Source organism: Nanorana parkeri, unplaced genomic scaffold (genome assembly GCF_000935625.1).
Source record: "Nanorana parkeri isolate BGI_ZX_2015 unplaced genomic scaffold, ASM93562v1 scaffold956, whole genome shotgun sequence".
NCBI classification, from domain to species: Eukaryota; Metazoa; Chordata; class Amphibia; order Anura; family Dicroglossidae; genus Nanorana; species Nanorana parkeri.
Window position 1 is genome coordinate 329,971 of NW_017307224.1, and position 14,751 is coordinate 344,721.

The 14,751-nt window shown below is 39.2% G+C and overlaps 1 protein-coding gene across 2 annotated transcripts in view; it reads right to left on the bottom strand.

Annotated features, from left to right (window-relative positions):
- The window catches only part of HPGD (hydroxyprostaglandin dehydrogenase 15-(NAD)), a 59,133-nt gene that overhangs the window by 32,500 nt on the left and 11,882 nt on the right, over positions 1-14,751 (bottom strand). The window contains exons 2-3 of one of the 2 annotated variants that reach the window (XM_018566518.1): positions 8,682-8,805; positions 6,026-6,132 (exon numbers count right to left, since the gene is read on the bottom strand). In XM_018566518.1, the coding sequence (XP_018422020.1) occupies positions 6,026-6,132; positions 8,682-8,805 (231 nt within the window). The remainder of the gene's footprint in view (positions 1-6,025; positions 6,133-8,681; positions 8,806-14,751) is intronic. The other variant, XM_018566519.1, reaches the window with a different exon arrangement.

Consider the following 14,751-nt stretch of genomic DNA (forward strand, 5'->3'; position numbering starts at 1 on the left):
ATTGTGGAACAATACATTTTCAAAGTCCACAGCACACGCACTGAAGTCATTCTCTCTATAACTTAGCTTCCCCTACCAGCAATGACTCAGTTGCATTCCAGCCTTCTAATCTCTAAATTTAACACACACCAGGAGCTCTGGGAGGGAGAACATAGTGTGCTGAGCTGGTTGAGAGAAAGACAAACAACTACAGTGCTTCTTCTATGAATTTCTAAGGATGAATTCCACCACAATATTTGCAGCTGCAAGGGTGAAAGTCCTGGGATCTCCATTCAGAGGGTATTTGTTTTTTTCCCCCTGATATTAAAGGGTGAAAGAATGTTTTTTAATACTCTTTTACTGGATTTTAAGAATGTAGAACTAGAATGTTTATAACCTGAGCCACTGGTCACTTTAAGCATATAAAAACAGGTGGCAATCATCTTCACTAATATCACTGTATTATTTTATTTCATATGGTGTTGTTCCTAGACCTAAACTATGAAGACTGAAATAATTAGCTTGTTTGGAGTCACACAAGTAATGACTGGGCCAGAACATCATCCTATTTGATACCAATGCAGATGTCAAAATTAATGAGATATGTACTGCCTTGTGCTAATAAGTTTCACTTATTAAAGTAGATAATAAATGCAAACTTGTTGATACGACTTTTGATAATAGAGTCTTTAAGCAATATATATTGGTGGTTTTCAGTTAAAGGTATTTAGATTTTATGTAATATAACATTTTTGTTAATTGGATATTGGTGGTTCACAAATAAAAAAGGCTGCCTTGTACGAAACTCGGACATTTATCTTCTATTGTCTTTAAACGTATTGAACAAATCATTAATACAACATGAAATACCTGAAAATAACACAAAAGTGAGAGAAATATATAGGAAATGCTTGGCAGGGCTAATGTGCAGAGACCCAAAATGGCTTGGTATGCAGTAGAATGATGGGGGGAACCTTTATTGCCATACTCAAAATTCTTGACATGAGATTTTTTTTCCATAAAATGTGTGGGTCTATCTACCAAGTCCAATGTTGGCAGTACCTCAAAGCTGGTATTCTAAAGTGCTTTCCTATGGTTTTGCTGCACCCTGTCATAGGACATCTTTTTTGAAGAACTGTCAGACAGGATGTTGAATTGGTTCACTCAGTTCTCCCTAGAGCCAAACTACTTCTCTCTGATGCCATCCCCCATTGTTTGTTAAAGGTGAATCAAATGCACTAACCCAATCAAGTTAAAGGGGACAGTCGCCAAGAAGATACCTAAAGTAGGACAGCAGAGTTGTAACTACAATTCATAGGGCCCTCCAGCAACCTTTCTTTGTGGAACATGGCAGTGTTAATTGGAATAGTAGTGTAATTGATCTGAAGTGTATGTTCAGCCAACTTTTTTTTTCTAAGTTGGTGATGGAGTGGGGAAGGAGTATAACCCCTGTCATGCTTTCGCTGCTATGCAGGACTCCGCTAAAGAGATTTTTCCTCAATTCTTGTCTTGCTGACAACATTTTACCAGAAAGAAAGTGAGGGAATCTCTCCAACAACAGTACAGACAGGAATAAATATGATTTTTTTTTTTAGTTGAGTAGGGGAATGCTAAAGCCCCTCTAAAATCATATTTGGATGGAACCCACCCAAGGAACTGTAATGTAATTTAGCAGCGGTCGACATCTGGCTGATGTTTGTTTACAAACATCAGCAGGAGGTTTGGGTGGGCAAACTGATTTAATATGACTAGTTTGTTTAACTGTCCGAACTCATGTTTGACCAGAATTGGAAGCTCATCCATAACCGTTAGTGCTCCTATGCACAATTACTGTACAACCTTAATTCAAACTTTAAAATGCAGCTTGCAGAATTCGAAACCTCAAATGACCTTTTGGTTTAGTAGATACTCTGGGATATTTTAGCCTCAGGAAGGCCGTGTTAGACACACAGGGTTATTATCAGACAGCTGGTCAGGATGACCAGAAGGAAACACATTTACTCACAGATAGGGAAGAGAAAGGGAGAACTGTGGCTAATGACAGCATGATACCAAAGTATCCACTTGTACGTCTTTGTGTCACCTGATTGTTTGTTGCCTCAACATCCTCGAAAGTGGGCCCCACTCCCAATGCGGGGGCTGCTATGGCTATAAGTATGCCACTGAAGGACAGCAAGCATGTAGTAAACAGTGTATCATTGAACAGCAAACTTTATAATCCTTCCAATTGCTGTATAACTGTCCAGTGTGAACTTTGGGATTGAACCAGAGCAGTAAACTAATAGACATGCACAGGGCAACAACGTTTGAGCTTTTTGCACTACTAGAAGAATGATAAGCTGGAATACTTAAAGCTACAAATGTGATTTAATAGTGCTGTTTTAAAGGGAGGATCCTGGGCAGCTAGGAATGTTTTCTGTTTATTAAGAGATTAGCGCATTTACAGTGATTGAACCATGATAAAGGTTTTAATATACAGGCAGTCTGACATTGATGGATATTGTGTGTACATAGTGCAAATTCTGAACAGATGTTTTGTTAGATATCTGTTTATGTGTAATGGTTAAATGTGCTTTAGACATATCCAAAAATATATCTATCTATATGTGTCATATGTTTGGATCTACAGTATATGTTTTATGTACATTATTAACAAGGAAGAATCTGTTTTCAGATGTTCATTTAAAAAATGACACCATGCGCAAAATGCAGATTTAAAATAAGTACAGAAATAGAAAAAAATAGAAAGTAACATGGTTGCAAAACGTGTTTCCATCTGAACTCATAACTACTAAACAAATGGAGCGAAAGCAGAACTACACTCAAAATGTCCTTCGGCATTATGGTAAAATGTCTCATCAGTGAGGTAGACTCTTTGGAAATATCTACAGTATGTATTGCTATGGAATATGCATTAAGGTGGTTGCTGTCACAGAAATGCTTCAAGCATACTTCAGAAATTTATGAATATTACTGCTCATACAGTGCAGACAATACATTTACAATTATACTCTGCTAACATGAATGGATTAAATGATCTGTATGTAGCCCTGTACTATGGATCATTTAACCCATTCATGTTAGCAGAGGATAATTGTAAATGTATTGTTGCAGGCACTCTATATGTACAAGTACTATATACGACATATAGAGTGCACTGCAACAATAGATTTACAATTATCCTCTGCTAATATGAATGGGTTAAATGATCCATAGTACATGATATGTAGCCCTGTACTACGGATCATTTAACCCATTCATGTTAGCAGTGCAGAATTGTATATCTATATGTACTGTACATATACAGCACAAATGTCCCGTACATTGCATTAGATTTACAATGATCCCCTGCTAACATGAATGGGTTAAATGATCCATAGTACAACTACATGTTATGTACTATTATGTACTATGGATCATGATTTAACCTATGCATGTTAGCAGGGCAGAATTGTAATTCTATTACTGCAGTGTACGGGACATATGTACTGCGGATCATGATTTAACCTATTCATGTTAGCAGGGCAGAATTGTGAGCGCAAGCTGAGCATCGAGATGCGATGCAGTGATCCTGCCCAGCGCAGACTACGAGAGGCACCACGTGAGGCAACAGGGATCGGCATGAAACGGTGAGTGAGGGAAGCTGGGACGAGGCTGGCTGTAAATCTATTGCTATAGTGTACTGGACGTGTGTAATGTATATGTAGTACATATATACAGCACACACCTCCACTACACTCCAGCAATAGAGTTACAATTCTCTGCTGCTAACATGAATAGGTTAAATCATGATCCATAGTACAGAACATGTAGTTGTACTATGGATCATTTAAAGTCACCTGTCCCTTTAAGTATCAGTAATTGGTATCGGCAAGTACATGAGGGGAAGTACTTGTACTTGGGCCTGAAAAAGTGGCATCGGGACATCCCTATATTCAATAAAAGATTTAAATGTATTTTGTCACAAAACTAACATAAATACATGAATTTGATATTCGATTCTTCTCTACCCATGCACAACATCACTTTAACTGGTTAAGTCAGAGTTCGCAAATCTGGGCTCTACTCTTTTTTTCCACAGTACTATCAAGCTAGCACAAAGAACACCCTCACAGGGAAGAAGCATATGATGAGCTGATCAAGATGTTGTTCATTCTCCAATCACAGGCTGGGCTGGGTAATGGATCTGGATTATTTATATGCAGTGCAGTCTGCAAAAGGTCACAGACCTGGCTGTGCTGTTTAGTTCATAAGACTGGCCAAACAGACTATTTTGGCAGGAAACAGAGTTTGCATGGAAGCATTTCAGCTCTGAATTGTAAATGTAAGATACCTTCTCTTGCTTATCTCTAGTTTCTCTAGAAATAACAACTCTGTTTATGGTGCATAGCTTCTCTTACTAGCTAGAAGCATTTACTAGCTAAATCTTGAAATACTGTAACAAAGTATTTGCAGTTTTTTTCCATGTACAAAACATTAAATTATTTTATTTACAGAAATACCTTGGAAGAAATAATTTACCCACAGATATACTTGGGGCAATTTTATCAAAAAAGCAAAAATAAATAAAGTTCAGAATTTAAATAATAGAGTTTTCCTATATTTACCTATTGATTTTATTTTACACAATTGTGCTTAAACATGTGATGACAAACACTGCTAATTTAGCCTCAAGCTCAGGTTTTTCCCTTTGTTACTCTGAACAATATCTAATTTCAAGGGTGCTATTAAACAATTACTTGTTACCTAGGACAACATTAAACACATTAAGCATGAAATAAACAAAGGATATAATTAAGGTTATTCTGATAAGTACATTTGCTCCTTCCCCTACACAGCTCTGTACTTGCTATACCTGAAATAGAGATCCAAGTGCAGAACGTTGCTTTTATATCAGTGCTTAAGAAGGGTGTTCCCTCATTGCCATCTCTTTATCTCCCTGTGTATGCCCCTTTGTGCCTTTCCCCTACGTATGTCCCACTCTCCCAACCATTTGGTCCCCATTGAGTTGTAGATGCTGCTCAATGCCTTGGTGTCTTTTTGTGGCAGGGTCACTTGATGTGGCATCAGGTTGCCATGATCACATATTACAGATTGTCTCTAAGGACAGTCTGATGCTTCAGCCAGCTAGCATTTTGTCAAGTTTTAGTCCACAGTACCAACACTAGAGGAAAACTTAGAAATTATGGAGAAAACAGGAAATGTCTGAATTAGTGAGTTTCAGCTGCCATTTTAGGCAGGTCTGCAAGCTTTTCAATAATGTCTGCCTATAGAAAAACCTGACAGCCATGCTTTGATTGGCTTGTGTGTGGATTGTGAATGCCATTGGTCATGTTAGGGGAAATATGATAGGCAGCAAAACCTGTGTAGAGTGTCAAAAGAAAATCCCAGAAAACAGCAATTAAGGAACAGGGAGCTTAAAAAATGCATAGTTATATATTACTGTGTAGCAATGGTTTCCTGGAGATACTGAAGTACGACATGGTACGACTCTAAGCACTTTGCTGCATGAGAACATTATGCCAGAAAATACCAGTTAAATGGCAACTCTTCCAGAATTGTGTTGGTCAAACACCAAGCTTCTGTACAAGGCCTTTGCCAATCCCAGCAATCTCATAAAATATATATTTATTTAATTGGCAAATTAGCTCTTATTGCTGGTTTCACCATCTGTACTACATCCCAACCCCCCTTATAACTTTTATGTAACAGTTTATCTCAGTCACGATACAGTGTATTGTACCCATCCCCTCTATAGCAGTTTTCTCCAAGCAATACTTTTATTTTTAAAACAAGCAGTATTGAATAAATTAGTTTGATTTGTACAAGATTTAGCATTTACTAAACTTTAAACTATCATTTAGTTTGATAACCTAGTATGTTAGCTTTTTAAAATTAAGTAATGTTGGCTTTTTAAAATTAAGTAATGTTGGTTTGTTTATTTATAAAGGTTAAAAGAATAAAGTAATGTGACTCTTTAAATTAAACTCAATCAATTAGGCTATTGCCTAATGTATTATATATACAGTATATATGCGCAACTTACCAGGTTCACTTCAATAGTTTTCTCCCAGTCTTTCTCATTATTAACGCCAGCATTATTTACCAATATGTCCAGCCTTCCAAAATGTTCCACTGTTCTCTGAAAGGCATCTAAAAATTATCAAAAGAAAAAGTATGTATCAAAATGTTCGAAAATAGGTGAAAATTATTTGCTATTTCTAAAAGGCTGAAGGCTACACTTTCTGATTGGTTTTCATATAGAAGTATATCTTAGGTATATCCATATATCAAAATAATAATGTGAACATGTCACATAGTTACATAGTATTTGAGGCCGAACAAAGACATTAGTCCATCAAGTCCAACCTATTAGGATCTCATTCTAGGATCATGATGAATGTATAAGGAGATATTACTTTAAGTTAAAAACAGCATATTAAAATAACCAGTAGATCTAGAAAACCAGGCAGGTGAAATGATATGCACATCTTGACTTACTTGCAAAACTTGATTGTAAACAACTAGCTTGAACTAATCCATTCCCTCCTAGCCAGCTTCCCTATCCTCGAATGCATATTTCTTATCCTAATTTAACTACCTCCTGACCAGTTATTGTCGATCCCATCAACTAATGCCTGTTATCTCACTATTATTAGAAAGCGCAGATTGTGGCAAAAGACACTAAGGCAATCAATGTGGTCCTGTGGCTTGTGATCGCTGTTATGGCCAAGCACAATGACTACAGATGTAAACACTGCATGTGTGTTTACCTCTCCTTCCTTTCAGAATAGTGATTAAGGATCCTCACACTGATCATGGAGAGCAAACAGAGGTTAGGCCCTCCCCGGGATCTCCTGACTGAGCCTGGCTTGGCACCCAAGGAAGGAAGGAAGGTGAAAGAGGGATTTTTGCAGCCTATCAGTATAAGTTTAGGAGATGGTATTGTAGTTACAATACTTTCCTTTGAATGAATGAAGAATTATAGAATTGAAATAGTTTTCTGAAATTAGCTACAGTATACAAAAGGCTGGGGATGCACCAATACCAGTTTTTCGGTATTGAGTACGAGTACAGATATTTTTTTCCGGTGTTCGCCGATACCGAGCACCGATACCGGTGTTGTGTGCCCCAATTATTAGGCAGTTGGGCGGCAGGTCATGACCCGCTGCCCAGCTTCCTGATTGCCTGGGAAGCCAGTGTTCTATTGAAAGAACACCAACTTCACTTGCCGAGGCTGCCTGGCTTTCTGACCAATCAGGAAGCCGAGTGGCGGGTCTTGAGGTGATATCCAACTTTTTGATTGGTCAGGAAGCCAGGCTGCCTAGCAACAAGTAAATCTGACTTCCTAACCAACCAGGAAGCTGGGCGGCACGCCATGACCCACCTCGCCGGCTTCCTGATTGGCTTGAAAGCTGGCTTCTCTTGTTGCTAAGCAGCCTGGCTTCCTGACAAATCAGGAAGCAAGGAGGTGAGTCATGACATGCTGCCGGCCTTCATGATTGGTTAGGAAGCTAGGCTGCCTACCAACAAGTGAGATCCAAGCCTGTGATGTGTGTATATATACATTATATATTTTGCAAATAATTCTGTTATCAAAGTGCTCTAGAAAGAAGGGATGCACCGATACCATTTGTTCCAGACCGAGTACAACCATCAATACTTTTCCTCAAGTACTCACCGATACCTTATTATAGTGTCATGTGACAGTTTTTCTAAAACAGTACAGACTAATGATTTTAGGACAGTGGTGGAGCACCAGGGTCCGGTCACAGCTGCAACTGCTGTGACCCTGGTAGTTCTGCCACTGACTCCAAGCTGTACGGGGACTACAAATCTCATCAATACATTATACAGCAATACAGAATAATACCATCAGCTATAGTGGAGTACATATCCCAGCAATACATTATACTGCAATGCAGAATAATATGAAGCTACATACTCTGCGCTGTTCCAGGGTGCAGGCCTGATGTATCCAGCATAGGGTCACTCAGGAGGGCTGTGTGGGGTTTCAGGAGGGCTGTGCAGGGTCTTGCTGTGTGGGGTCTCAGGAGAGCCATGTAGAGTATTAGGAGAGCTGTGCGGGGTATCCAGAGAGCTGTGCAGGGCCTCAGGAGGATTTTGTGGGGTCTTTGGAGAGCTGTGCAGAGTCTCAGGAGGGGTCCGGAGGGTCACGCGGGCAGGTGCAGATGGCGAGGTTCCAGAGGAAGGAGGAGGAAATGTGTGGGCTGGCGCTGTAAACAGGCACCACGTGGTTCACAGGAGGGCTGCCGAGGTCCCCAGCAAGCGGGGGACCTCAGGCAGTCGCTACAGTTAAAAAATTTAAAGCGCTAGTATCAGCGGTTAAAATCAGGGCATTTTCAAGTGGAAGAGTACTTGTGAAAATGCCCAGTATCGGCACTGATACCAGTATCGGTTCATCCCTATTAGAAAGAATTCAAATGTTAACATTTTGCGTCCCAGAACTGAGAACAGTTTTAGGGGGGGGAAAAAAAGCTCAATTATGCCCATTACTATTACCATTTCTGTGTATGTGATTTTAACTTGAAATAGCATTTTCACCCTCTGTCTGCAAATCTTTTAAATATTGTTGCATGGTTTGTCTGGTAATTATTAAAAGCTACTTTATAAAACTGTGAACTTTGCACTGCTATGAAAAAATACATAACCAATCAACTTCTTTCTCCGCTTAGTAGTACCTCTTAGTTGTTCCTGGTCTGTGACATCACATTGGATAAACATTGTCCTGTGACTTCCAAACTGCTCATCCAAGGAAGCTTTGCACTCTTCACCAGATATGCGATTCTGATCCACCATTACCAGCTGTATAAAGAGAAAATCAAGTCAAAATGCTATTTGCGGAGACTTAATGGATTGAAAAGAACTTCAGAATACATTTTAAAATACGTATATCATCTGTTAAAAAAACCCCCAAAAAACAAAAACAATACACATGGATTAGCTGTAAAAGTAAAGGGTTAGGCCAAACCACAGGTTTTGGGTAGAAGCACCCTGCAGTTGGCTTCTGCAGTTTGCCCAACCATTGGTGCCATTATAAGGCGGCTTTCACTATCTTTATATTGGAACTTTATCAGATATAATGTTAGCTCGTGCCACAAAACACATCAGGCCTGATATACTATTAGTGGTGCATAGTGCAAAACAGTGACCAGGAGATTATGTTAACAAATTAACAAAAAAGCTGCAAAGTGTGACAAACTGTGTAATATATCACAGTGGCAATATATTTTATAAATTTAGTTTGGTATAGTGCTGCACTATGGTGCATTTGTTAATTATAACACACAAAACTGCAAGACAAGAGCAGCTTCTCACACTGCTAGATCTATTTTTTTCTGTGCTTATACCTCCTATGGTTTCATCTTGAATTTTTACCATTTCAATTCTTTGTCTCCATGATGAGATAATTCTTCATTTTTATGCACATTTTCATGCATTACTTCCCCACAGGAATCACTACAGGTCTGGTATTCTTTTCTAAGATGACCCAGAACTGCCATTTCAATCCTGCTTTGCTGTGCACCACCTGTAGTGAGGACATGTGGTGGATATCACATGCTTTATGACATATTTCTCTTTAATAAAAACAAATTCCTTGTTTTTGTTAATTTAATTAGCTTATATTATGTTGCATGGATACAGGCCGTTTATTCTTGGTTCATCAGTCTGGATCACAGTGCTTGTTCGGCTTTACAGCAATATAAGACAGGGGTTTTATGCTTGGAAGAGATCCACCATCACACCTGCTGTTACTTACAAATATTGATGCTAGGAATTCATGAGTGCTGACAAGTGGACATAATTCTCCCAGCTAATGAAAATACCTGGCCTAGAAGCTGAATTCCTGAGCATCAACACAATGCTGTGTCTATTATGAATGTTCATACAATATGTTGCCTATATAACTGATTAGAAAGCATAAAGCACCTGTGATGGATACTAAAAAGAATAGTAAAAATATTAAAGCTAAAATAAGAAATAAGAAACAGTTCATCAATGCTATTTGTAGGAGCTATAGAGAGGACAAGTTATTACATAGATCGATTACATAGATGGTTCATTTGGATTCTGGCTGAAAGTCTCATTTTTGTGTTCAGGTGTGAGGTATTCAGTAATTTACTGGACATGCTGGTTTTTCACCATTGCACGGGCATGTCCAATTTTATGGCTTGACTTGTTTGGTATCTATTTACTCAACTGTACCTCATCTTTTATATTTTACAAAAAAATGAAATTATATTGTGTTTGTGTGCACTAAAATTATTTTCATTCATTTTTATTCAGTAATAATATGCATTTTTTCCTAAAAATATGGATTTGATAAACATTTGCGCAAATATTGTGCGACAAAAGCAATTGGTGCTACCATTATTTTATTTTACAGGGCCTCTGATTTGAGGAAATATATAATGCCTCCTGTCTTGAAGTGGTTAAAGAAGCCTTATCAAGATAGTAATATGGGAAATGTAATTGATAACTTATTTTGAAGGGGACTCCCTTATCCAATATCTATAGGCTGTAAACTGTGGTACTTTACTTATTTATTTGTCTTATCTTTCAATAGCTTATGTAAACAGTGAACCTACTGAAAGGTAGGGTGCAGAAGACATCCTGCCACGGTTTCCTGAAATCCTAACACCCCTTTCTAAAATTCTGCAAATGGTGTAATAAATCCCACTCCAACATGCACAGGAATTTCTGTTCCTACCAGCAAATGTTAGGAACTTGCATCTGCCAAAATCTTTCTTTCAAAACTATTTTTCTAGCTTTGTTATTTCATGCAGTCAAGTCTAGTTCACTCTGCAGTCTACTTGAAAATTGGACATATGTCAGCACTTTGATTTTATCTTCTCATAAACAGCATTTGTGTTTTGGTGTTCCTTTTTGCTCAGCTTTTTACATGTTGTTTTTGTATATTTCCTCATAGTGAACAGATAGGAGCACATTCCTTCCTGGAGTTTAGTCTTGCCCTTAGGGCTAAACATTTTCCGCTTTCATCCTTCCAGATGTGATAGCAGCAAGGTAACATATTTACAGAAAATAAGAATGTTTAGAAATCTTCTAAAGCTTATACTTTGGTACTTGATGCTTAAAAAAAAAACATTTCCAGATATACTATGAATGAGGTCACGGTGTGCAGGCAGTTACTGAAGGCGTTATAGTACATCATCCAGGCAGGAAGAAGTGCTGAGGTCATACACCATGCAGTAAAAAGCAGGCAGCTGCTGAGGTCAATGAAAAGTACACCGAGATCTCATGAAAACTGCTGAAGTAATAACAACATAATACACGTAAGAAGAATGGCTGACGCTATAGCTCAGTGTATTTGAAGCAGAGGAAATTGCACAGTACTGGTACACTTAGAGACTCTAATTTGCTGAGAACTACATTGAGTAGGCAGAATGTCTCATTTGTAAAAGCACAAGAATTGCACAGCAGCGGAGGTCAATGCAAACTAGACTGATGGTGACTATTGTGAAGTGTTTGCATAGTAGTATACTGAGGGACAGGAAAAGGAGGTAAACACACAGTAGCCATGGAGATTAATGATAACAGTACAATGATCATTAGTAAGCATGCTAAACTTGTTCTAATTTACTTTGCATGCTGACTAGATCTACAAGAACAGTGCTAAAGCTCCATAGGCTGAGATAGTATTGTCCTCAGCTGGGTGCCCTGAGTCAGCAAAGGCCATGCGAGTCTGTAAAATCCAATGGGGGTGGATTCTTGCCTTTATTTGGATTAAAGGTGGCCATACACTGCTCAAATGTTGTCCGAGTCCTGCTGAACAAAATTCAACCGGTGTGCATCCCAGTTGGCAACCCTCCATTCGGCAGAAGTTGATTTTGCTTACTGAGTTCTGTCAAAGGAGCGGATTTGAAAATTCTTGGTCGAACAGTGACAGCAGCCAATCAGTTGTCAGCATACCTGCCGCTGTCAGAGTAAAACTACCCAGCGCATGGAGGGTTGTATCCTCCTATCCCTAATATTTAGTTGGGGAAACAAAGAGATTTTTCCTGTGCAAAAACTGTATGGCCAGCACAAATAGGGTGTGTTGGTGTTTTTTCAAGGCTGAATTGTATAGGCAAATGTAGATTTCAAATTATGTCATTTGCAGAAAGTCATATAAAACTCAAACTTTCCATAGGCCCGATCCACACCTGTGAGTGTGCACCACGTAGACATGAATGCGTGTTTCACATACATTAAAAAGGAGAACTATAAGGTGAGTGATTTTCACTGATCCTCATAGTTCGAGCCGACGTGTGACAATGAAACTGTCACACGTAGGCTCAATAGATCGGGAAGTAAGCAAACACATACCTTCACTCACTCACTTCCCGATCGTCTCCCTGCAGACAGCCGTGGCTGTCACTCACGGCTCCCTGCAGGGATTCCCCCCACTCCGCTCCGATCCTCCAGCGTTGACTGGGGGAAGGGACGGGGTGGGTACAGCTGGCTCTGCCTCTAGCTAGGCAGAGCCAGCTGTCACTCTCGCAGCTGAGTGGATCTCGACAGTAATGTTGGGAGTGCTGCAATGGTCTCAGTACACCGCGAGCTGTAGCTCGCGATATACTGAGCTTTGGGTGACGGGAGGTCGCTAGTATATGTCCTCCCGTGACCCTTAGGAGAACTATGGGGAAAAACACGTACCCCATAGTTCTCCTTTAAGGTGTGGGACATTTAGGCAGCCTATTTATTTCAATGATCGAAAATGTGCTTGCACCTTTTTATTAAAATACGCCACACCACCTTTTGTATTTTCATTTTGGAGCACTATAATGCATGTGTGCTGGCAGGCGTGTTTAAAGTGTAAAAAAAATGCATTTTGTGCGCTGCAGGAACGTGTGTGATTTCAGCGCACAGGTATGAATGGGGATTTAAAGAATTTGTCATTTTACATTTTTATTTGCTTTATTATTCAGAGTGTTGACAATTATTGTGGGATTTGTGAAAGCAATGCTAGCCAAACTTGGGTATAGTTTATTGTGGGGATTACACTCTGTTAAGTATGTTAAGGGCAGTGTGGTGATAATCATTTGGATGTAATGAAAACAAATAATAGTAAAGGTAAATACATGTAAATGTGTAAATGTACACACTGTATGTACAGGAGACAGGCCCATGTCCATGGGAACTGATTGCACAGCTGTGGCCAGAAAGGAGATTTTGGCCAGGAGGTACTGAAGATCCCTGGGGGCTGTGGCTATCTAATTCAGGTAAGTATGCATTTGGGCTGGAGGAAGGATGATTAGTTTAAGTAAGGCCATAGGCAAAATGGATAATTGTATTTTCTCTAAAGGTTCAGCTATTCTTTATACCTGCCACGTGTTTTCATTTAATGCACTCAGAATTGGTTAAGGTCAAATTTGGAGCATTAACTGTAAATAGATAGTGTAGTTAATGAGCTTGAAAAAAGACTGATGTACTCAAAGTGCAGCCTCATACAACTCCTGCAGCTTTGGTCAAGATGAAGGCAAAAACAAACTCCCTCTGCAAATGTTGGCAATTAAGCAACTCAGGATAAAAAAAATCCCCAAAAGGTCAGGGATCAATTTATTGGATGAAAATATTGCTGACTTAGACTTTAGTATTATAACTCTGGATATTATTACATCATCAATACCAGGTAACATCACAAGCATCACCAAACAGAAGCAGTTCCAGCCATCACATTAAGGGTGAGGTAATTAAATGTTTAACCAAATATAGCAGGCTATTTTTTTTTCTTATGTTATAAATATTTAAATGGTCCTTGGCAGAAAAAAGGTTCCCGACCCCTGCTCTAGACACTGATATTTGCACTTACTGATTATGCTTCTAAATGTTTAAAGTACTGACAGATGGAGAATAGTTGATAATTATGCAGTAATTGTACTATGAACTTAAAAAGAAAAAGCCATTTCTGTGCCGTCTCAGTGTGTACATATGACATATTTGTATTTATTTGTGTATTACATAGCAAAATAACGAATATGCCCAACATAATTTACTGATGGGCATCTACTTGCATCTCTATAGGGTAAGAGGTCCTGCCTGAAATCATGAGTCTTTAGTGTTCTATATAGAAGGAATAACTTCCCTATTTGTGTACAACATGCCACTGATATGCAAAGTAGTTAGAAGGAACTTCCATGTCTCCTTTACTTACTGGGGGAAGGGGGGGATTCATAAGTGAAGGTAGTGAAGGTAATAATTACTGCCTAGTTAATGAAACATTTTACTCTGTACATTTGCCATTTTGAAGTGGTGAATCAGCATATTTAAAGTGAAATTAAAGTCACGTTTTTTTTTTCCTCCCCATTTTAATTTTGCTTGTAATACTTACCTTATGTGATGCCTCTTGATGCGATCATCTTCTTCCTTCCACTTGTTTCCAGCAGTCCCTCCAGCGCTGGTGCCAGTCTCTGCAGTCTCTTCCTGTTCCACAGTGTCTGTCCGGCGTGCATGCTCACAACTGCGTGCATTGACTTTCACTGAGTCTCTCCTCTTCACCTCCGTCGGCGATATCGACTGTGCATGCGCCGCCTACACGGCCCTTCAGATCTGTGTTCTGCAGCCGTGAGCGAGCGGTGCAGACACAGGTAAGTATTTCATCTTTGGCCACTTTTTTTTTTAATGTTTTGGCCTTTATCTACTGCAGTTGACTTTAATTCTACTTTAAAAGGTGTTTCAAAGCTCAGAAAGCCCAGCGTAGACAACTGCCCATCTGGCACTCTGTTTTGATGTCACCCTTGTAGGCCCTAA